The sequence below is a fragment of the Rattus norvegicus genome, chromosome 5 (genome assembly GCF_021556685.1).
Source record: "Rattus norvegicus strain SHRSP/BbbUtx chromosome 5, alternate assembly SHRSP_T2T, whole genome shotgun sequence".
NCBI classification, from domain to species: domain Eukaryota; kingdom Metazoa; phylum Chordata; class Mammalia; order Rodentia; family Muridae; genus Rattus; species Rattus norvegicus.
The window spans coordinates 37,522,326-37,547,735 of NC_141538.1; the positions used below are offsets into that span (position 1 = coordinate 37,522,326).

The 25,410-nt window shown below is 37.8% G+C and overlaps 1 protein-coding gene across 11 annotated transcripts in view; it reads right to left on the reverse strand.

The window, feature by feature from the left end:
* Cnbd1 (cyclic nucleotide binding domain containing 1) overlaps positions 1–25,410 on the reverse strand; it is a 354,753-nt gene that overhangs the window by 74,549 nt on the left and 254,794 nt on the right. For all 11 annotated transcript variants that reach the window (XR_015620077.1, XR_015620076.1, XR_015620075.1 and 8 more), the window contains 2 exon segments: positions 22,962–23,068; positions 21,132–21,282 (listed from right to left, as the gene is read on the reverse strand). Coding sequence is in view for 5 of the 11 variants with exons in the window: in XM_087551194.1 (XP_087407320.1) it covers positions 21,132–21,282; positions 22,962–23,068 (258 nt within the window). In the remaining 6 variants the exon portion in view is untranslated.

Genomic DNA, 25,410 nt, shown 5'->3' on the forward strand with positions numbered 1-25,410 from the left:
GGAGCTATAAAGGATAACATAAATATGCATTTTTAGCTTTTTCAGCTTCATAAAGGAGAAGAGGTCACACAGAAAAAAGGTGGGAAATGAAAAAGTTGATGTATGTTGCCAGTTCTTTATTCATTTTGTTAAAGGATTTAACATGAATGTAATAATGTCTCAGAGGGAGGAAAAGCTGATTCCTCATGAAGTGTAATAGAGATTGTTATTTGGTATGGCTTAGTGAAAATCAAGATGAGGCATGTATAAGTACAGAAAAAAGATCTACAAGGGATTGACAAAACTTTTGAGAATTGTTAATTAACTTGTTCTTAAAGTATAGTCTTGATAGTGTGGTCGCTGGAACTAGAGATCTGATGGTAAGTCGCAGGGAATACCAGGGCGGGGAGGCAGGAAGGGGTGGTTGGATAGGTGGCAGAACACCCTCATAGAAGAAGGGGAAGGGAGGATGGGATAGCCCTATGGACGGGAAACCAGGAAAAGAGGATAACATTTGAAGTGTAAACAAAAACTATCCAATAAAAAGAGAAAAAGTATAGAAGAAGTTCACTGAGAAAGAGATGAGGAAGTTTTGAAAGTAAACCTGTGATCTGCTCTTAACCAGGTCCCATAATTTTCTTATTAGAAATTTGCAAAGACTACAAACTTCACATGAGATCCATCTTCATGACATGACTATGACATGAGCAATGACAATTTGTGACTTGATTAACGAAAAACTTTTCAAGGTCATCCAGTCTTGTATAAAGTACCAAATGTCATATCTCCTGTTCCTCCTGTTTTCTATAGATTTATCTTTGTCATACTCATCTGTAACATAAAATGTATAGCAACTCTGTTTAGATATGGCCCTTGAATTCCTGATCTTTCCAAGACTTTTAACATGAATGGGTATTGAATTTTGTCAAATGCTTTCTCAACATCTAATGAGATGATCATGTGGGAGTTTTTCCTTGAGGTTTTAATATAGTGGATTACACTAATGGATTTTTGTATATTGAACTATCCTTGCATTCTTTAGATTAAGCCTACTTGATCATGACAGATGATTGTTATGATGTGTTCTTGGATTTAGTTTGTGAGAATTCTATTCAGTATTTTTCATCAGTATTCATAAGGGAAATTGGTCTGAAGTTCTCTTTCTTTGTTGGGTCCTTGTGTGGCTTAGGTATAAGTGTAATTGTGGCCTCCTGGAACGAATTGGGTACTGTTCCTTCTGTTTCTATTTTGTAGAATAATTTGAAGAGTATTGGTACTGGTCTTCTTTGAAAGTCTGATAGAATTCTGAACTAAACCCATCTAGTCCTGAACATTTTTTGATTGTGAGTCTTTCAATGGCTGTTTCTATTACTTTATGGGTTATGAGACTGTTTAGAAGAAGTGCAAGCTGATATGAGCCAGATACGACTGTCATTTGAGAGACTCTGCCAGAGCATGACAAATACAGAGGTGGATTATCACAGCCAAACATTAGACTGAGTTCAGGGTCCCCAGTGGACCTGAACCCCATAAGAAAAACAACAATATCAACCAACCAGACACTCCAGAGCTCCCAGGGAATAAACCACCAACAAAAAGTACACATGGAGTTACGGATGGCTCCAGCCTCATATGTAACAGAAGATGCCCTTGTCTGGCATCAATGGGACTCCTCCCATTGGCCCTTGGTCCTATAAAGACTTGATGCCAGAGTATAGGGAAATGCCAGAGCAGGTAAAGGAAGGGAGTGGGTGGGTACGTGGGGGAGCACCTTCATAGAAGTAGGATGGGATAGGAGGATCCCAGAGGGGAAATCAGGAAAAAGGATAACATGTGAAATGTAAATAAATACAACATCCATTAAAAGAAATAAATGTATAGCAACAGGCTGTTTTCTTACATCATTCAATTTATAACAGATTTCTACTTCCTTAGACAGTTTTTCCTAGATATATAATCAAAATAAAAATCTTATAAGATGGTTTTGAGTGTTCCCTTGTCCTTCTACAGTTCTTCATAAGGTTTCTTCTAATTCACACTATTATTACATGTTAACACAAATTTATCAACCACTGGTGTTTCCCTCAGATTATTGGAGAAAAGGCATTGAAATCACTTATCATGTCAATATTCCAGCTTCTTTCTTTATAAAATAAGGACATAAAATGAACTTGTTTTCTGTAGTTGTTGTGAATGTTGAATTAAAAGCATGTAAAATACTGCCTGACTCAGAATGTATAGTCTGAAGGTAGAATAAAATACTCAGCTTGATAGCTAAAGCAGCCTATGTGATGGAGCACACATGTTTTTCAAATTAGTTGTGAAGAACCAAATCTTTAAGACTCTTACACATATTGGAGGTACTTAAAGTATTTAATGAAGGAGAGGATTTTTATATCCTCCATATATTTTTCCATAAATTCTTAAAAGGCCTCAGAAAGAAAATGACATTTGACTGGTAGAGAAGAGAATGTGTGAAAAGCTCAAATGAAAGTGAAAGTCAAGGGAGAAGACTTTACTTAACTGAGATAAAGAGCAATTGGGTAGATTAGAATCCAGTGGTTTACAGTGATCCAACCTGAGGAACATAAAACAAATCAGAGACCATTTTTCAACTTCAATGATCTTAGAAATAGTCACTTCCCCAGGGTAACTGTGAGAGAGGTCCATGTGATCAATATTTTGTTTCACTTTTATGAAACCTAAGAACAACATCTATACTTTCTAGAAATCTGATTTAGCAAGATTGAGTATTGTGTAAGCTTCTAAAGTTATGCTGATCTGGTTAGAGCAAGAATAAAACCAGAGCATACACTAGTACAAAGTAGTTTGTCTGTTACATATGTAGCCAACCAATCACTCTCTGACTGGATTTCTGTTCCTTACTGTCATCTGGTTTGAAAAGGCTGTCAATCTGAGTACATACATACTAGATAGAGGGAGCTAGTGCTGTTGTTTTGTTAGTTTGGTGTGACACCAACCTAGCTTCTTAATATTTTTTCCCACAGACAAACGCTATTATTAGCTTTAAGAAGTGAGCCTTCTCTTGGCAATAACTTTTCTATGAATGCATGAGTAATCTCGTTTCCAAGAATAACTAAAGGCCAGGCACTTTCTTGGAACCCACTGTTCATGCCACACCATGGACACAGCTAGAAAATATGCATTTCCTTCCCCTGCAGGACAATTCCAATGCCACAGTCTTAACCATAGCTTTGTAGCAGACCAACTCCCTTGACCTCCCCTTCCTATTTGCCCCCATTCACAGCAGATCATCTTCTACAGACTTATGCCACCACTCACTTCATATCTTTGTCTTATTCATCAAATCTCATAGACAGACATTCCAGGGAAACCTGCCAGCCCTAACTGACTAAAGAAACAATGTTACTCACTGTGTTGTAGTAGAAAACCTCTGGTGGCCTCTTCTTCCTCTCTGTACCCTTTCCCAGGAGTTTATACAGATCTGAGGGGCATACTCTACTTACCTCCATCTTATGCACTCTCTCATCTCGATTCTTCTAGCCTATTCCTATACCACAGTGTCAGCTCCAAATATGTAGAAATATCATATACCCAGGACCTACAGTGTCCACAACTGGCACAATCTCAGATCCATGTTCTTCCAGATAACCTATAATCAACACAGTCTCCTAAGAACCAGAGAGAGTAAGAAAAACCTAGGGCCAGAACACACATCCAGTAAGGACAAGAGTGGGTATCAGTATCTAAAATTGCAATCATACTAAAAGTAAATGCCTAGAAGACTGCATTAAATATACAATCAACAACAGCAAGGAGAATGTGTGTCTATAAGAAAGAGTCCAGCCATTGTACTTTTGAGAAATGGCATATAGTAGAAGCACAAAAGAAGAACTTTAAAATATCCATTATGAATATGTTTAAGGACTTTAAAGATAATGAAATATGAAATAAAGATATAGTAAAAAAACTGTGAAGAAAGTAAGAAAAATCATGAAAATGGAAATAAACTCACTAAAGAATACCCAAACTGGGGTAAAAATGTAAATGAAATATTTAGGAAGTAAAACCAGACCCTCAAATTTAAGTCTCATCAACAGACTGTAAGAGATGGAAGAGATAATCTCAGCCATTGAAGATAAGATAGACAAATGGATTCCTTGGTCAAAGAAAATGATCAATTTAAAATGTTAAAAGCAAAAACATCCAGCTAATCCTGGATACTACAAAAAGCAAACATCTATGAATAATAGTTATAAAGGAAGAAGAAAATCCCAGGACAAAGGCTCAAAGATGTTTTCAATAAAATTATAAAATAATCTTCCTATCCTAAAGGTGGAGGTACCTATCAAATGCAAATAGAACACTAAATAGAACACTGGACCACAAAAAAATTCCCTAAAATATATAATCATCAAATACTAAACATTAGGATCAAAAAAAAAAAAAACAGATTAAAGGCTAGTAGGGAACAAGGACAAAACAACAACATATAAAGGCAGACATACTACAATGAGTCTTGACATTTCAATGTAAATACTAAAAGCCAAAGGAGTGTGGATGGATGTTTAACAAACTCATGGAGATGATACATGCCATCCCAGATGACTAATAACCAGCAGAACTTTCAAACACAATAGATGGAGAAAGGCATTCTAATATAAAGCCAAATTTAAGCAGTATCTATCTACACATCGAGAAGTTTATAGAAGTAAAACTTTATCATCGAGATATTAACAACTTCCAAGCAAGCACAGGAAAGAAATAATCTCAGAGCAGCAAATCAAAAAAGGGGGCTGGGGAGTGGGTGCCAACGTACTCTCAACATCAATGGTCTCAGTCTCCAATCAAAAGACACAAACAGATTGAATTTAAAAAGTGGGATTCATCCTTCTGCTGTATGCAAAATTATGCCTTCACATGAAATGTAGATAGATATCAGTTCCAAGCAAAAGTACTGAAAAGATATTCAATGTAAATGAACCCCAAAAGTAAGCTGATGTGGCCATTTTAATAAGTGAAAAAAAAAAAAAAAAAACAGACGTCAAACCAAAACTAACCAAATGAGGTAAGGAACGACACTATATAAGTATTTATAAGGAAAATCCATGGAAAAGACATTGAAATTCTAAGTATGTATGCACCATGCACAAGGACACCGAAGTTTGTAAAAGAAACAACTTAAATCACATACTGGTCCTCATACAGTGATATTCTACCTGTAGCAGTAGACAAGTTATCCATAAAAGCTAAACAGAAACTAATGAAGCTATACAACATTATAAACCAAATAATCCTAACAGATAGTTAAATATTGTTTCACCTGAATGCAAAAGGATTTTTACCTGCTTCTCAGCACCTGATGGAACATTCTTCAAAATTGACCATTTACGAGGACACAAGGCAAGTCTCAACAGGTACAAGAAAATTAAATTAAACCCAGCATCCTATCTGACCCCCATGAATTAAAGCTGGATATCAAAAACAGAAAGAACAGAAAGTCTACAATCTCATGGAAACTGAATTATTCTCTTGTAAATAAACAATGTGTCCAGACAGAAATTAAAAGGGTTTCATAATGGAATGAAAATGAAAACAACAAACTCAAGCTTATGCAAAAAATGAAGGTTGTTGTAAGAGGCAACTTCATAGCACTAAATGCCTACGTAAAAAAGAAAAGTGGATAGTTATCATATTAGTAACTTAAGAACAACCATAAGAGATCTAGAACAGCAGCAACTACAAAATGTGACACCCAGTAGTGGATGTCATAAAATAATCAATGAAACAAAAAGCAAAAAACAGCAGAGAGACTCAATGACAACAAAAGAGGGGTCTTTCAGAAAAAAAATAAAAATAAAGGAAAAATTTTTAGCTAAACTAACTAAAAAAAGCATAGAAGAAAAATATTCAAGTAAACAAAATTATAAGTTAAAGGGAGGACATATCAGACACCGAGGAAATTCCAAAAATCATAGAAGCATCTTTAGGTCTTTAAACCCTGTATTTCATCAAATTTGAAAATAAATAAAGGGGCAATTTTCTTGATATATAACCACCAAAGTTGAACTAATAAGCAATTTGAGAGAAACAAAGCATTAGCAATATAGTCAGGAACGTGATATCTGTCTACTCCTAGGCATATACCCCAAGGATGCTTAATCCTACCACAATGTCACTTATTCAACTATGTTCATAGTACCTTTACTCATAACAGCCAGAAACTGGAAACAACCTAGATGTCCCTTAATCAAAGAATGAATCTTTAAAAAGATACTATACATTTACACAAAGGCATATTACTTAGTTGTTTAACAAATGACATCATGAAATTTCAGGCTAATAGGTGGAACTTGAAAAAAAAATCATCCTGAGTTAGGTAATCCAGACCCAGAAACACAAGCACGGTATGTACTCGCTTATAAGTAGACATTAGCTGTTAAAAAGAGGATAACCATGCTGTAATTCACAGAAAGAGAGAGGCCAAGTAAAGAGGAGGGCTCAAGTGAGAGAAGAATGGATCTCCTTGAGAAGGGGAAATAGAACAAATTTTGCAAGTACACTGTGGGTAGGAGGGCATAGGAGCAAGAGGGATGGGGAATTGGGGTGGTAGGGATGGAGGGAGAGAGTACTGAAAGAGACAACAGGATTGGAGATCTTATGTGTAGCGATATAGAAAATAGTGCAGTAGAAATTCCCTGAAATCTGTAGTAGTAATTCTAGGGAAGTCTCCTAATGGTGGTACAGAGCACGAATTGGCCATCTTACTTAACTAAGCAGGCTCTAAGAAGTGGAACTGGGAGCTCTACTAAGCCACAAAACCTTCAACCTACAGTGTGTTTTTTCTGCAATATGTTCTGGGGTAATGATGGTGCAGAACTTATGAGAGTGGCCAACCAATGACTGGTCCAAATTGAAGCTGTCAGAAACGAGAAGTAGCCCACATCTGACACTTCCTGGATGGCCCGAAACCAGATACAAGACATCCCAGAGACCCAGAATGGAAAAAAAAATCCTCTAACTGCCAAAAACAGTCAATGAAATAATTCCTAAAGATATTCTGCTCTACTGTAGACCAAAGCCTAGCCCAGGAGGCATCCTTCAAAACTGGTGGGAGCAGATGATAGACCCACAGAAAAACACTAGGCAGAACCAGGAGAATCCCCACCTGAGAGGGAAAGGAAGTATTGTAGGACTCATAGAGGACAACAAAAGAACATGGCCCACAGAATCAACTGAGCAGGACACAAAGATGCTCACAGACTAAAGCAATAAACTTGAACCCTGAATAAGTCTGAGCTAAGTCCTGTGCATACCTTATTATTCTGTAGCTTGGTGGTGTTACTGGACTCCTAACAGTGGGAGTGGAGTCATCTCTGATATTTTTGTCCATGCTTGGAACACTTTCCCCGTACTGGCTTTGCCTTTTCCAGCCTAAGTATGAGAGGCTTTGTGCCTAATTTTATTGTATCTTCTTAGTCCATGTGCAGTGAATATCCTTGGGGTGTCTGGTTTGTTTGTTTGCTTGCTTGTTTGATTTTTGAGGTAAAATCTGGGATTAGGAGGGGATCTGAGGGAGAAGGATGGTGAGGGGAGGGACAGGAAGAAGAAAAAGAAGATGTGGTCAGGCTGTACTATATGGGAGAAGAATAAAAAGGAAAAAGAATAACTGATGATTGTTTGTCTATCTCTGGATAGGATATTATACCACTAACTTCCCTAATGGTCAGAGAACAGTTTAGAAGACAGGACAGAAAAAATATAGGAGGTGAATTATAGGAGAAGTGTGGTGAAGTGTTATTTTCTGGGCATGGCGCAGTAGTTACAACAAGATCTTGTAGCAGCTTAGATTTTTCTGTACAAGTACAGAAACAGTACTTGGTACAGATCCTGCAGTAATCTGGATCTGAAAAGAGTATGGCATGGGTAAGGGAGCAGTTTACAGATTCCTACCACTTCCTTGGTAACTTTTCAGTATTGATAGATGTTGGAGATCAAGCAATCTCCTATTGACGGGCTCAGTTACAAACCACAGTTGTGAGGACTGCAGTGGGTAAAGTCAATGACCCAAAGAACAAAAGCCATAAATGTGGCAGAAAGACTTATATGTACTAAGAATGGAATGTTGGCAGGGTTTGGAGGAAAACATGATAGTAGTCACAATACACTTTGTATGTGTAGAGACAGTCAAACAACAAATTGTATTTAAAATACTAATTTTAAAGGAACAACTTCTGGATGAATAATGTCTCAGTGCAAGAACACTTGCCTAATATGTTTAAAGCCGTAGATTCCACCCCCAGCATCCCATGTATCCTCTACCTCCATGCACAAACAGGCATACACACAAACTATAAAACAAAGTACCCTTTTCATGTGTGAATATGTTCCTTTCATGAAAAGCAACCATGCATTATTTTATTAGAACTACTTTTGCTTTTTAAATGTATTTTAACTCCTTTGAAATAAAACATAAAAAATGATACTTACAATGTGGAAACATAAATATATTCTACAATAAACTTACTATTCCGTTGCCTTATAAATTTTGGGAAAATATAGTTCCTAATCATAATTCTCCCTAGAGACTAATGAATCAAGGAAATGGTATGACAGTAGCCTTGTGAAATTAGTCTTCAAATAAATGAACTACAGAATGAATTTTAGAAGATGAATAGCATGCACATGAACAATTTAATCTCCATACCATACCATCTATTTAAATTTGGGCTGCCGAGTAGCAAAGGAGACTCTAATAAATGCTTGAAAGAAACACATTCATGTGTTTGATGATTAATTTTATATGTCAGTTTGATGGGGCTAAGCAATTTCAGATATATGATGAAAAATCCTTTCATATATATATATATATATATATATATATATATATATATATGTCTTTAAAAGGATTAATATCAGAATGAAACGACAGAACAAGTAAAACACACTCAATGTGAAAGGGCAAAACTGAAATGTACAATGTATCAGCAAAACTAATAAAAACAGATAAAGCATGAATTCTCTCTCCTTAACTATCTTTAATTTCTATATGCCTCATTATTCTGGAATATATGTTTCTCTATCAACTGAGGAAACAGATTATCAAACATTCATACCCCAAAACTTGATAAATTTCCTATGTGTACACACAGACACACACACACACACACACACACACACACACACACTCACACACACACACACACACACACAAACGCTTTTCAGATCCTTGGTCTCAGACTAAAACTAGTTCCACCAACAGCTTCCATTATTCTCGGGTCTCAGTCTTTAGACCCAAGGAATCAGAGAACTCCTTGTGGCTTCATGAATTCATGGTTCCACATGGTCACTTCCAAGTAAATCTCCTTCATATATATAAATATTCAGTCGGTTTTCTGTAAAGCCTTGAATGATAGTAATGTGTGAAATATTTATTTACATAAAAGGATATCTAATATGTTTATGCACATCATTAATATTGTCAGTGAAAGAAAAAACATGTTAAATATTGAAGGAATGGTTTTAATCCATAGTTGGTGTTGTTAAGTGATATTTAACTTCAAGGGAGTTGTATTTGAATGACACAGGCATGAAGAAAATTACCAAATACCACTTCAAAACCACACTTTTTACACACACACACACACACGCACGCACGCACATACCACACACTTTTAATAAATAAAGCTGAGAATAGGTCCCCCGTTGAAGGAATCAGAGAAAGAACTGGAAGAGCTTGAAGGGGCTCGAGACCCCAAAAGTACAACAATGTCAAGCAACCAGAGCTTCCAGGGACTAAGCCACTACCTAAAGACTATATATGGACTGACCCTGGACTCTGACCCCATAGGTAGCAATGAATATCCTAGTAATAGCACCAGTGGAAGGGGAAGCCCTGGGTCCTGCTAAGACTGAACCCCCAGTGAACTAGACTATGGGGGGAGGGCGGCAATGGGGGGAGGGTTGGGAGGGGAACACCCATAAGGAAGGGGAGGGGGGAGGGGGATTTTGCCCGGAAACCGGGAAAGGGAATAACACTTGAAATGTATATAAGAAATACTCAAGTTAATAAAAAAAAATAATAAAATAAAAAGAAAAAAAAAGAAAAAAAATACCAGTATTTATAATATTTCAAAATTATTATCATAAAGAATTTTGGATGCTCGCAAAAGAAACAATATTAAGATACTGAATGTCAAACCCCGTGGGAGAGAGAGCTCACCGCCAAGACAGGTGGGCACTCCTGAGACTGCAGAGCGGAAGAGACCACCAACAATGCCCACCCCTGCCCACATCCCTGGCCCAAGATGAAACTGTATACGGCCTCTGGGTTCCGTTGGGTAAGGGCACAGGAGCAGGAAATCTGCCGCATCTGAGACACTGCCAGAACCTGAAGGGACCGACCTGAAAAACAGTTCTGCACTCAAATCCCGAGGGAGGGAGAGCTAAACCTTCAGAAAGGCAGACACGCCTGGGAAACCAGAAGAGACTGCACTCTGCACACGTTACTGATTCCAGAGCAAAACACCAAACGCCATCTGGAAACCTGGTGCACGGAAGCTCCCGGAAAGGGCAGCGCAGATCTTCCAGGTTGCTGCGGCCACAGAGAGGTCATAAGCAACACCCCACGAGCAAACTTGAGCCTCCAGAACACAGGTAAGACAAACCTTACTGCTCCAAGCGACCTCCCAGGTGAACTCAAAACACAGGCTCAAAGGAACAGCTGAAGACCTGTAGACAGGAAAAACTACAGGCCCGAAATCAGAATACTCAGTCCCCATAACTGGCTGAAAGAAAACAGGAAAGCAGGTCTACAGCACTCCTGACACACAGGCATATAGGACAGTCTAGCCACTGTCAGAAATAGGAGAACAAAGTAACATTAGAGATAATCTGATGGCGAGAGGCAAGCACAGGAACCCAAGCAACAGAAACCAAGACTACATGGCATCATCGGAGCCCAATTCTCCCACCAAAGCAAACACAGAAGAACCAAACACACCAGAAAAGCAAGATCAAGTTTCAAAATCATATTTGATTATGATGCTGGAGGACTTCAAGAAAAACATGAAGAAGTCCCTTAGAGAAACACAGGAAAACATAAATAAATAAGTAGAAGCCTTCAGAGAGGAATCACAAAAATCCTTGAAAGAATTCAAGGAAAACATAAATAAACAAGTAGAAGCCTATAGAGAAGAATTAAAAAATCCCTGAAAGAATTGGAGGAAAACACAACCAAACAATTGAAGGAATTAAAAATGGAAATAGAAGCAATCAAGAAAGAACACATGGAAACAACCCTGGATATAGAAAACCAAAGGAAGAGACAAGGAGCCGTAGATACAAGCATCACCAACAGAATACAAGAGATAGAAGAGAGGATCTCAGGAGCAGAAGATTCCATAGAAATCATAGACTCAACAGTCAAAGACAATGTAAAGCAGAAAAAGCTACTAGTCCAAAACATACAGGAAATCCAGGACTCAATGAGAAGATCAAACCTAAGGATAATAGGTATAGAAGAGAGTGAAGACTCCCAGCTCAAAGGACCAGTAAATATCTTCAACAAAATCATAGAAGAAAACTTCCCTAACCTAAAAAAAGAGATACCCATAGGCATACAAGAAGCCTACAGAACTCCAAATAGATTGAACCAGAAAAGAAACACCTCCCGACACATAATAGTCAAAACACGAAATGCACAAATAAAGAAAGAATATTAAAAGCAGTAAGGGAAAAAGGTCAAGTAACATATAAAGACAGACCTATCAGAATCACACCAGATTTTCGCAAGAGACTATGAAAACCCGAAGTTCCTGGACAGATGTCATACAGACCCTAAGAGAACACAAATGCCAGCCCAGGTTACTGTATCCTGCAAAACACTCAATTAACATAAATGGAGAAACCAAGATATTCCATGACAAAACCAAATTTACACAATATCTTTCTACAAATCCAGCACTACAAAGGATAATAAATGGTAAAGCCCAACATAAGGAGGCAAGCTACACACTAGAAAAAGCAAGAAACTAATCGTCTTGGCAATAAATCAAAGAGAAGAAAAGCACACAAACATAACCTCACATCCAAATATGAATATAACAGGAAGCAATAATCACTATTCCTTGATAGTTCTCAACATCAATGGCCTCAACTCCCCGATAAAAAGACATAGATTAACAAACTGGTTATGCAACGAGGACCCTGCATTCTGCTGCCTACAGGAAACACACCTCAGAGACAAAGACAGACACTACCTCAGAGTGAAAGGCTGGAAAACAACTTTCCAAGCAAATGGTCTGAAGGAGCAAGCTGGAGTATCCATTCTAATATCAAATAAAATCAATTTTCAACTAAAAGTCATCAAAAAAAGATAAAGAAGGACACTTCATATTCATCAAAGGAAAAATCCACCAAGATGAACTCTCAATCCTAAATATCTATGCTGTAAATAAAGGGCACCTACATACATAAAAGAAACCTTACTAAAGCTCAAAGCACACATTGCATCTCACACAATAATATTGGAGATTTCATCACTCCACTCTCATCAATGGACAGATCATGGAAACAGAAATTAAACAGAGACATAGACAGACTAACAGAAGTCATGAACCAAAAGGACTTAAGAGATATTCATAGAACATTCTATCCTAAAACAAAAGGATATGCCTTCTTCTCACCACCTCATGGTACTTTCTCCAAAATTGACCGTATAATTGGTCATAAAACAGGCCTCAACAGGTACAGAAAGACAGAAATAAATCCATTCCTCCTGTCAGACCACCACGGATTAAAGCTGGTCTTCAATAACAATAAGGGAAGAACGCCCACATATACGTGGAAGTTGAACAATGCTCTACTCAACGATAACATGGTCAAGGAAGAAATAAGGAAAGTAATTAAAAACTTCATAGAATTTAACGAAAATGAAGGTACAACATACCCAAACTTATGGGGCACAATGAAAGCTGTGCTAAGAGGAAAACTCATAGCTCTGAGAGCCTGCAGAAAGAAACAGGAGAGAGCATATATCAGCCGCTTGACAGCACACCTAAAAGCTCTAGAACAAAAAGAAGCAAATACACCCAGGAGGAGTAGAAGGCAGGAAATAATCAAACTCAGAGCTGAAATCAACCAAGTAGAAACAAAAAGGACCATAGAAAAAATCAACAGAACCAAAAGTTGGTTCTTTGAGAAAATCAACAAGATAGATAAACACTTAGCCAGACTAATGAGAGGACACAGAGAGTGTGTCCAAATTAACAAAATCAGAAATGAAAAGGGAGACATAACTACAGATTCAGAGGAAATTCAAAAAATCATCAGATCTTACTATAAAAGCCTATATTCAACAAAACTTGAAAATCTGCAGGAAATGGACAATTTCCTAGACAGATACCAGGTACCGAAGTTAAATCAGGAATACATAAACCAGTTAAACAACCCCATAACTCCTAAGGAAATAGAAGCAGTCATTAAAGGTCTCCCAACCAAAAAAGCCCAGGTCCAGACGGGTTTAGTGCAGAATTCTATCAGACCTTTATAAAAGATCTCATACCAATATTATCCAAACTATTCCACAAAATTGAAACAGATGGAGCACTACCAAATTCCTTCTACGATGCCACAATTACTCTTATACCTAAACCACACAAAGACCCAACAAAGAAAGAGAACTTCAGACCAATTTCCCTTATGAATATCGACACAAAAATACTCAATAAAATTCTGGCCAACCGAATCCAAGAGCACATCAAAACAATCATCCACCATGGTACAGTAGGCTTCATCCCAGGCATGCGGGGATGGTTTAATATATGGAAAACCATCAACTCGCTCCATTATATAAACAAACTGAAAGAACAAAACCACACGATCATTTCATTAGGTGCGGAAAAAGCATTTGACAAAATTCAACACTTCTTGATGATAAAAGTCCTGGAAAGAATAGGAATTCAAGGCCCATACCTAAACATAGTAAAAGCCATATACAGCAAACCAGTTGCTAACATTAAACTAAATGGAGAGAAACTTGAAGCAATCCCACTAAAATCAGGGACTAAACAAGGCTGCCCACTCTCTCCCTACTCATTCAATATAGTTCTTGAAGTTCTAGCCAGAGTATCAGACAGCAAAAGGAAATCAAGGGGATACAGATTGGTAAAGAAGAATTCAAAATATCTCTATTTGCAGATGATATGATAGTATATTTAAGTGATCCCAAAAGTTCCACCAGGGAACTACTAAAGCTAATAAACAATTTCAGCAAAGTGGCTGTGTATAAAATTAACTCAAATGAATCAGTAGCCTTCCTCTACACAAAAGAGAAACAAGCCGAGAAAGAAATTAGGGAAACGACACCCTTCATAATAGACCCAAATAATATAAAGTACCTCGGTGTGACTTTAACCAAGCAAGTAAAAGATCTGTACAATAAGAACTTCGAGACACTGAGGAAAGAAATTGAAGAAGACCTCAGAAGATGGAAAGATCTCCCATGCTCATGGATTGGCAGGATTAATATAGTAAAAATGGCCATTTTACCAAAAGTAATCTACAGATTCAATGCAATCCCCATCAAAATACCAATCCAATTCTTCAAAGAGTTAGACAGAACAATTCGAAAACTCATCTGGAATAACAAAAAATCCAGGATAGCAAAAACTATCCTCAACAATAAAAGGACTTCAGGGGGAATCACTATCCCTGAACTCAAGCAATATTACAGAGCAATAGTGATAAAAACTTCATGGTATTGGTACAGAGACAGATAGATAGACCAAGGGAACGGAATCGAAGACCCAGAAATGAACCCACACACCTATGGTCACTTGATTTTTGACAAAGGAGCCAAAACCATCCAATGGAAAAAAGATAGCATTTGCAGCAAATGGTGCTGGTTCAACTGGAGGTCAACATGTAGAAGAATGCAAATCGATCCATGTTTATCACCCTGTACAAAGCTTAAGTCCAAGTGTATCAAGGACCTCAACATCAAATCAGATCCACTCAAACTAACAGAAGAAAAACTAGGGCAGCATCTCGAACACATGGGCACTGGAAAAAAATTCCTGAACAAAACACCAATGGCTTATGCTCTAAGATCAAGAATCAACAAATGGGATCTCATAAAACTGCAAAACTTCTGTAAGGCAAACGACACTGTGGTTAGGACAAAACGGCAACCAACAGATTGGGAAAAGATCTTTACCAATCCTACAACAGATAGAGGGCTTATATCCAATATATCTAAAGAACTCAAGAAGTTAGACTGCAGGGAGTCAAATAACCCTATGAAAAAATGGGGTTCATGCCTGAGGATCCAGCTATACCCCTCTTGGCCATATACCCAAATGATTCCCCAACATATAAAAAAGACACATGCTCTACTATGTTCATCGCAGCCTTATTTATAATAGCCAGAGATAGCTGAAAGAACCCAGATGCCCTTCAACAGAGGAATGGATACAGAAAATGTGGTACATCTACACAATGGAATATTACTCAGCTATCAAAAACAATGACTTTATGAAATTCGTAGCCCAATGGTTGGAACTGGAAAATATCATCCAGAGTGAGGTAACCCAATCACAGAAAAACACATGGTATGCACTCATTGATAAGTGGCTATTAGCCCAAATGCTTGAATTACCCTAGATGCATAGAACAAATGAAACTCAAGATGGATGATCAAAATGTGAATGCTTCACTCCTTCTTTAAAAGGGGAACAAGAATACCCTTGGCAGGGAATAGAGAGGCAAAGATTAAAACAGACACAGAAGGAACACCCATTCAGAGCCTGCCCCACATGTGGCCCATACATATACAGCCACCCAATTAGACAAGATGGATGAAGCAAGGTAGTACAGGCGGACAGGAGCCGGATGTAGATCTCTCCTGAGAGACACAGCCAGAATACAGTAAATGCAGAGGCGAATGCCAGCAGCAAACCACTGAACTGAGAATAGGACCCCTGTTGAAGGAATCAGAGAAAGAACTGGAAGAGCTTGAAGGGGCTCGAAACCCCTTATAAACAACAATGCCAAGCAACCAGAGCTTCCAGGGACTAAGCCACTACCTAAAAACTATACATGGACTGACTCTGGACTCTGACCTCATAGGTAGCAATGAATATCCTAGTAAGATCACCAGTGTAAGTGAAAGCCCTTGGTCCTGCTAAGACTGAACCCCCAGTGAACTAGATTGTTGGGGGGAGGGCGGCAATGTGGGGAGGATGGGGAGGGGAACACCCATAAAGAAGGGGAGGGTGGAGGGATTAGGGGGATGTTTGCCCAGAGACCGGGAAAGGGAATAACACTCGAAATGTAAATAAGAAATACTCAAGTTAATTAAAAAAAAGAAAAAAGAAAAAAAAGATACTGAATGTCAACTTGTTAACCACCCTGATTTCAACATTACACAATGCATACGCATAGACGCAGACACACACACAGACACAGACACACACACACACACACACACACACACACACACACACACACACACTCACCCAACCATCATTCTGTGTCCATAAATGTGTGCATGTTTTAGATATTTGTTTGAAAAAAAAGGAGTAAGGCAACCCCAAGTAGTATACCCCATTTCTTTTCGAACTGAAACACATGTGGGTATCAGCCTCTAAGGTGTGAGGGGGGCTCTGCACATAAACTCATGCACTGGGACCCTCTGTTCAGACTATCATGTGCTCAAGGATAAGATGGGAAACCAGGTGATGAAGCTATAATAGTCCTCTGGAGCCCAGGGCAGGAATGTTGTCGATTATAACAAAGAGGGGGGTCTTATCTGAAGAATGATGGGGAACCACCAATGATGGGATCTTTTTTTTTATTAACTTGAGTATTTCTTATTTACAGTTGAATGTTATTCCCTTTCCCAGTTTCCAGGCAAACATCCCCCTAACTCCTCCCCCTCCTCCTCCCCCCCCTCCTCCTCCCCCCTCCTCCTCCCCCTCTTCCTCCCCCTCCTCTTCCTCCTCTTCCTCCCCCTCCTCCTCCCCCTCTATATGGGTGTTCCCCTCCCCATCCTCCCCCATTACCCCCCCAACAATTACGTTCACTCGGGGTTCAGTCTTGGCAGGACCAAGTGCTTCCCCTTCCACTGGTGCTCTTAATGGGCGATTCATTGCTACCTATGAGGTTGGAGCCCAGGGTCAGTCCATGTATAGTCTTTAGTTAGTGGCTTAGTCCCTGGAAGCTCTGGTTGGTTGGCATTGTTGTTCCTATGGGGTCTCGAACCCCTTCAAGCTCTTTCAGTCCTTTCTCTGGTTGCTTCAACGGGGGTCCCGTTCTCAGTTCAGTGGTTTGCTGCTGGCATTCGCCTCTGTATTTGCTGTATTCTTGCTGTGTCTCTCAGGAGAGATCTACATTCCGGCTCCTGTCGGCCTGCACTTCTTTGCTTCATCCATCTTGTCTAATGGGGTGGCCGTACATGTATGGGCCACATGAGGGACAGGTCCTGAGTGGGTGTTCCTTCTGCCTCTACTTTAATATTTGCCTCCCTATTCCCTGCGAAGGGTATTCTTGTTCCCCTTCTAAAGGATGAGTGAAGCATTCACATTTTGATCATCAGTGTTGAGTTTCATGTGTTCTGTGCATCTAGGGTAATTCAAGCATTTGGGCTAATAGCCACTTATCAATGAGTGCATACCATTGTGTGTTCTTCTGTGATTGGGTTACCTCACTCAGGATGATATTTTCCAGATCCATCCATTTGCCTATGAATTTCATAAAGTCATTGTTTTTGATAGCTGAGTAATATTCCATTGTGTAGGTGTACCACATTTTCTGTATCCATTCCTCTGTTGAAGGGCATCTGGGTCCTTTCCAGCTTCTGGCTATTATAAATAAGGCTGCTATGAACATTGTGGATCACGTGTCTTTTTTATATTTTGGGGCATATTTTGGATATATGCCCAAGAGACGTATAGCTGGGTCCTCAGGTAGTTCAATGTCCAATTTTCTGAGGAACCTCCAGACTGATTCCCAGAATGGTTGTACCAGTCTACAATCCCACCAACAATGGAGGAATGTTCCTCTTTCTCCACATCCTCGCCAGCATTTGCTCTCACCTGAGTTTTTGATCTTAGCCATTCTCACTGGTGTGAGGTGAAATCTCAGGGTTGTTTTGATTTGCATTTCCCTTATGACTAAAGATGTTGAACATTTCTTTAGGTGTTTCTCAGCCATTCGACATTCCTCAGCTATAAATTCTTTGTTTAGCTCTGAACTCCATTTTTTAATAGGGTTATTTGTCTCCCTGCGGTCTAACTTCTTGAGTTCTTTGTATATTTTGGAGATAAGCCCTCTATCTGTTGTAGGATTGGTAAAGAAATTTTCCCAATCTGTTGGTTGCCGATTTGTCCTAACCACAGTGTCCTTTGCCTTACAGAAGCTTTGCAGTTTTATGAGATCCCATTTGTCTATTCTTGATCTTAGAGCATAAGCCATTGGTGTTTTGTTCAGGAAATTTTTTCCAGTGTCCATGTGTTCGAGATGCTTCCCACTTTTTCTTCTATTAGTTTGAGTGTATCTAGTTTGATGTGGAAGTCCTTGATCCACTTGGACTTAAGCTTTGTACAGGGTGATAAGCATGGATTGATCTGCATTCTTCTACATGTTGACCTCCAGTTGAACCAGCACTATCTTTTTTCCATTGGATGGTTTTTGGTCCTTTGTCAAAAATCAAGTGACCATAGGTGTGTGGGTTCATTTCTGGGTCTTCAATTCTATTCCATTGGTTTATCTGTCTGTCTCTGTACCAATACCATGCAGTTTTTTATCACTATTGCTCTGTAATACTGTTTGAGTTCAGGGATAGTGATTCCCCCTGAAGTCCTTTTATTGTTGACGATAGTTTTAGCTATCCTGGGTTTTTTATTATTCCAGATGAATTTGTAAATTGTTCTGTCTAACTCTTTGAAGAATTGGATTGGTATTTTGATGGGGATTGCATTGACTCTTTAGATCCTTTTTGGTAAAATGGCCATTTTGACTATATTAATCCTCCCAATCCATGAGCATGGGAGATCTTTCCATCTTCTGAGGTCTTCTTCAATTTCTTTCTTCAGAGTCTTGAAGTTCTTATTGTACAAATCTTTTACATGCTTGGTTAAAGTCACACTGAGGTGCTTTATATTGTTTGGGTCTATTATGAAGGGTGTCGTTTCCCTAATTTCTTTCTCGGCTTGTTTCTCTTTTGTGTAGAGGAAGGCTACTGATTTATTTGAGTTAATTTTATACCCAGCCACTTTGCTGAAATTGTTTATCAGCTTTAGTAGTTCTCTGGTGGAACTTTTGGGATCACTTAAATATACTATCATATCATCTGCAAATAGTGATATTTTGACTTCTTCTTTACCAATCTGTATCCCCTTGATCTCCTTTTGTTGTCTGATTGTTCTGGCTAGAACTCAAGAACTATATTGAATAAGTAGGGAGAGAGTGGGCAGCATTTTCTAGTCCCTGATTTTAGTGGGATTGCTTCAAGTTTTTCTCCATTTAGTTTAATGTTAGCGACTGGTTTGCTGTATATGGCTTTTACTATGTTTAGGTATGGGCCTTGAATTCCTATTCTTTCCAGGACTTTTATCATGAAGGAGTGTTGAATTTTGTCAAATGCTTTCTCAGCATCTAATGAAATGATCATGAAAACCACATCTTTTAAAAACAGACATGAGATTGGATTAGCCTTTTCAGTTTAATAAGTTTTAGCAAATACAGGTTGCACATTCTCCAGGAGGTTTATATACTCAAAATTTGGAATTCAAACACTCTGTTCCATTGAATAAGTTTAAGAAAATCTTTTATCAATTTCAATGTCTAAAAATGTCTACTATTATATTACTAAATAGTGTATGTCATTCTTTAGCTTTACTGTATGGAGAAGAACTTAGAATTATACTGGGCCATGGCTTAACCACTATTCATTGCTGCTTATATTCAATTGCATGTCTTAATTTGTAATGGTGTCCTTATTCTTTTATTATTACTAGAGCCCTAAGGTTTCTGTAGCTGACCTAAATATTGCAAAATTTGCATGTATATGTATGTGTGTGCACCTATGTTTACATGTATGTATAGGCATGCATGTGGTATGTGCATGCATGTGATTTTTACATGTGATTATACATGTGTACATGTATCATGTATGTGTGTATTCTGTGCATGTTGCATGTGTATGTGTGGGTCTTTGTACATTAGCATTGTACATATTTACCTGATTCAAAAATCATACAAGAAACATCTTAAATACAGCATAATGCACTCTATAAAACCAGGACTACTACAATTAATAGTGAATTATCTTCCTATGGGTTTGCAAACACCTTCAGCTCTTTCAGTCCTTTCTCTAACTTCACTATTAGGGTTCCCATGCTCAGTCCAATGGTTGGCTACAAGCATCTGAATCTGTATTGGTCAGGATCTGGTAGATCCTCTCAGGAAACTGTTATTTCAGGCTCCTGTCAGCAAGCATCTCTTGGCATCAGCAAGTGTCTGGGTTTGTTGGCTGCATATGGGTTTAATCCCAGGTGGGGCAGTCTCTGGGTGGCCTTTCCTTTAGTCTCTGTTCTACTCTTTGTCCCTCTTTCCACCAACCAAAGAGTACACATGGAGGAACCCATGGCTCCAGCTGCATATGATGGCCTTATTTGGCATCAATGGGAGGGAAGGATCAATGCCCCAGTGTAGGAGAATGCTGGGGCAGTGAGGAAGGATTGGGTGGGTGGGTGGGGGAACACCCTCATAAAGCAGAGGGAATGGAGGAAAGGATAGGGGGTTTGCAGAGGGAAAGCCGGGAAGGGGGTTAACATTTGAAGTTTAAATAAATTAAAATAACCAATGAAATATTAAATTAAAATAAAAATTAAAACTAAAAACAAAGCCAAAAACAAAACCCAGTGAATTATCAAAACGACTAGTAAATTCAATACATGAGAGTAAAATAACTGAATGAAAATAATGTAAAACATGCATCTATCTATTCCATATCCATCAATAATCTTTCATATATCTCTCATCACTATTATAATTATATACATATCCACACTCACCTGTATGTCCCAATTTTCAGTCAAAAGCCCCTTCCCTTTGCAAAGTCCCTGTGATTAAATGGCCCAACAGTTAAATGTCATTTATGCACTTACCGAGTATATCCTTATCTTCAATAATTGCCATCTCAACTTCCCGTCCAGTAATAATTGTGCATGTAAAGGGAGATTGAAGAAGAATACTGATCTCACCGAAGGACTCCCTCTCCTTAAGTTTACCCATATAAACAAGTTTTTTAATTTTCTTCTGTAAAAGGATAATAGAGGCTTCATGAAAATATGCACATAATCATTATGATCAGAAACTCAGCTATTCCTAGACCATCTAGATAAAAGAAATTAGCAGCCAAGTTGATTGGAATCAGATAAAAGATTTGCCTTTTATTTTATTCATTTTATATTATTCTTTTTATATTATCCTTTTATAGCAAAGCAATAATACACTCAAATACACTTCGGGATATGAAAGATAGTGGACAACACTGTCATTAAGTCATGCAGCCATTGCATTACTTTAATGTCTACTAATTCAGAGTATGTGTGAGTACATAAGATGACTGATGGTGGTGGTGGTGGCGGTGATGGTGATGATAGTGATGATTGTATGCATGTAGAGGACTGAGAACAACTTCAGTTCTCTCCTTTTTCTATGTGGGTTCTATAGTTTGAATTAAGTTTGTCAGGCAAGTTGAGACATCTAACTATTCTGCATTTCATGTTTGAATATGTTAAGTTGCCTGGGAATAGTTGAACTAGTTCAAGTTTTCAAAGCCGCAAGAATAGTTCAGAGTGTAACTTAACCATATTTTGTGAACTACCAACTGTAATAAACTTCTGCCTCAGGTGGAAGACTGTTATTGAAGTAACTGAGAGGGTAGAGATGAGAAATTATAACAGCTTTAAGTGATGGGATAAACTGAGAGAGTGATTCACCCTTTGTTCTTTTATTGTGTGGGTACATTTGCTCATCAATGTGTTACTGAGAATTAATCTCAGTTTTGTTTACATATCATAAGTGGGAAATTTTTGTGAGCTGCATTCTCCAACTATTATGCTTTCTTAGTAAAAAATGATGATTTCAATTGAATAATCAAGTAATTTATTTCAAATCAGGGTCCTTGTGACATAGACTGCAGCTTCAGTACAGGGGGTCTTAAAGGGGAAAATGGTATCTTTTTTGGAAGATCTAATCAGTATTAAAAGTGAAATGATCAGGTAGCTGTAGGAATGGAAAAACAAATACCTACTCACCCCAGGACAGGCATTTGACAGGCACTTGGACAAGGAGAAAGTCTTTAGTAAGTGTGTTGAAGTCAAGCTATAGCAACTTGAATATTTGTCATTTTTGCAAATAGTAAAGCTTTACTCAGAATATCACAGGAATGTCAGAGAATAAGCCAGTTTACATATTTAACTGAATCCTATCAAACAGTATCAGAGAAATAATCATTCTTTTTCTGCTACTATGACTCCTTTTTGCCTGGTTAATAAAAGTGAAATGAATACATTGTGCTTTCAGGGGCTTAATGTTTTCATACCACCTACACAGAGGTTCATACAGCTTATCGTTGATTCTTGTGCTCTGGCAATTCAGTATCTAGGTACACTGCATTTTCACCATTCATCCATCAATGGACATTTAGATTTCTTCTACCTCCAGGACTATGAGGATTAATGAGAATCTTCTGGTAAAATTTGTCTTACTCTTTCTATTCTACTGTAGTTGTACTTAGGATGGTTTTAAATTTCATTTCTCTCGCAAAGGACATGAAGTACCTTGTAATATGATCATTGGTCATTTTCCTAACAACATCATTTTCTCAAATAAAGCAAAATGAGCTCAATATGTATGAGAGAATGTTACCCAGCATCTCTGAGTTATTAGAGTAGTTAATTATCAAGAGAAGCATATAAGCCAAAACTCACCACTTTAAGTGATAGATCCACGAGTCCAACAATATTTCTGTAAATGTTACAATATCCAGAATTGATAAAACCCACAAATGAAATGATATCTCCACTTTCTACTAACACTGAAAATGAGAGAGAGAGAGAGAGAGAGAGAGAGAGAGAGAGAGAGAGAGTTAGTTTTATATTTGGGACATAAAAATTTTTATGAAAAAAAATATTCTGACAAGAAAAAATAAGATATTCATTCAATAACTATGGTCATTATCTGAACAGATGCCAACTTATAGATACTACATATCTACAGAGAAAATTTTAAAGTGTGCCCGTTGCATATAAATATGTACTGCTTCTATAGAAATAAACATTGACAAGCACCCACTGGCATCGCCTGCTGCTTCTTTCACAGATTTGGATCCCAGCACCCACATCCTGTTGCTCTCAATTACCTATAAGCCCAACTCCAGGGAAATCCGATACATTTGGCCACCTTGGGCACCTTCACTAAAGTGTCTGCGCGCACACACACACACACACACACACACACACACACACACACACAAGTACACGTACACATACGTACACACAATAATAGAAATAAAAATTTAAAAATATTTCTATTGTGTCTGACTTCCATTTTATAGATTCAAATAGTGAGTTTCACAGGAACTATTGAGTCTCCAGACTCCACACCTTCATCCAGAAACCAGCAACTTTCTTAGCACAGTAGTGGTTATAAGTAAAGGATTTTGTGGCACACTGACCTACTGTATGTGCTTATACAAAGTGTAGAACTTCTCCAAGCTGTGCCTTTCAGCCTGCTTGCTCCTTGAAGATAAAAGAGCAAGATGGAGAGGTAGAGAGAGTGTAACTGTTTTCTAACCCAGAAGTTTCCTGAAAATTCATTCTTCAAAGGTTTCTTTCTTCAGACTTCCCAATCTTTTCATTTTGTGTATTTATGGCGTTTTATTAGAGACTCTTATTCAGAGCTCTAATGCGCTGTACTCTATCTAATATTGCTGGTCTTGTTACCTTGGCATTTGCGAATCTGATCTTTATAGAATTTCATGTTTGATTTTTCCTTTTTCATTTTAACTTTGAGCCTTGCTTTGTAAGATAAAATTTAATTTCCCTTGTGATTGATGTTTGCTTCAGTAAATATATGAAATGTACTTAGCTATGTCTGCCACAAGGTAAATACTATATATGAAAAGTACTGTGAATTTTGAAACTCAGGCTTTCTAGATATTTTACCTGTATCTAGAATCTTAATTTAAAATCACTGAAGGATAAGAAGGACCATAAGCAAGAATCAGTATAAATTAAAAACTATAAGCATGTACCTCTGATACTACAAGCCATAAAGCACAAAATGCTATATTTAAAGTACTAAATTAAATCAAAGTGCTTTGGATAAGTACTGCTATAAGATATACATATTCTTATAACATTGGGACTATTAGCTGATTAGACCAGTCAATCTTTATGATTCATTTCTAATTTTTGTTAATTTTAAATATTCTTTTAAAATGAATGTTCAGCTTTTAAATTTTGTAGCTAATGTGTTTCATTCTTTAACCAATTGTATCCTTTGCCTCTTAGCTAGGTTTCCAATCTACTAGGCTGGATGGTAGCTCTTCAACTGCATTTAATTTTTATTTTAATTTATCATATGTGCTTTCGTTTTTCCATAATATCCTGTTGTAAAACACCTTTTAATTTTGTCAACTTGGATCTTTTGGTACAGTGACAATTTCCTGGTTTACTGACCTAATGTTTGCCCTTATAGTTTCCCTAGAAGTGTATTTATTTATTTTTTTGCTTTTCACATTTTATTAGTAAGCACAATGGGTGAGAGGTAAAAGGCCTACAATCGTGAATGCAAGGTTGGGATCTAAATCACCAGATGGAACTGTGCTTAACTGCAGAGAGGTGGTCACCAGAAATTTATTTTTTATTTTAAACTTCTATTTGCAAATATCTAGTTAAGTCATAATTTTCACATTTCTTGCTTTCAGATTTTTGTTCATAACACATTACTCTACCTATCTATATTGCTCTAGTTGTGTCTAATACATTATGAAATGTGATTAACTTGTTGAGCTTTTCTTAAATTTTTAGAGAGAAGGGTAAACTAATTTTAGAAATTGTGATGTTTAATCTTGATTATTAACAAAATAGGATCTATAATGGCCATGAAAATGCAGCTCTGGACATTTCTATAAGAGTATTTCTTGACTGGGTTAACTGAGGTAGGAGGGCACATCCTAAATGTATGCAGTGTCCTTCCATACACTGGACTTCTAGACAGAATAAATGGAGCTAAGCACCAAGAGTTATTGCTGTCTGCTTTTGAGGCCCCAGTGCAATGTAACCGAATGCCTCAAATTCCAAACTCCTACTATCATGACTTCTCAGAGGTGATAGACTATAACGTTATATATAAGCCTTCTTCCTGAAGTTGCTT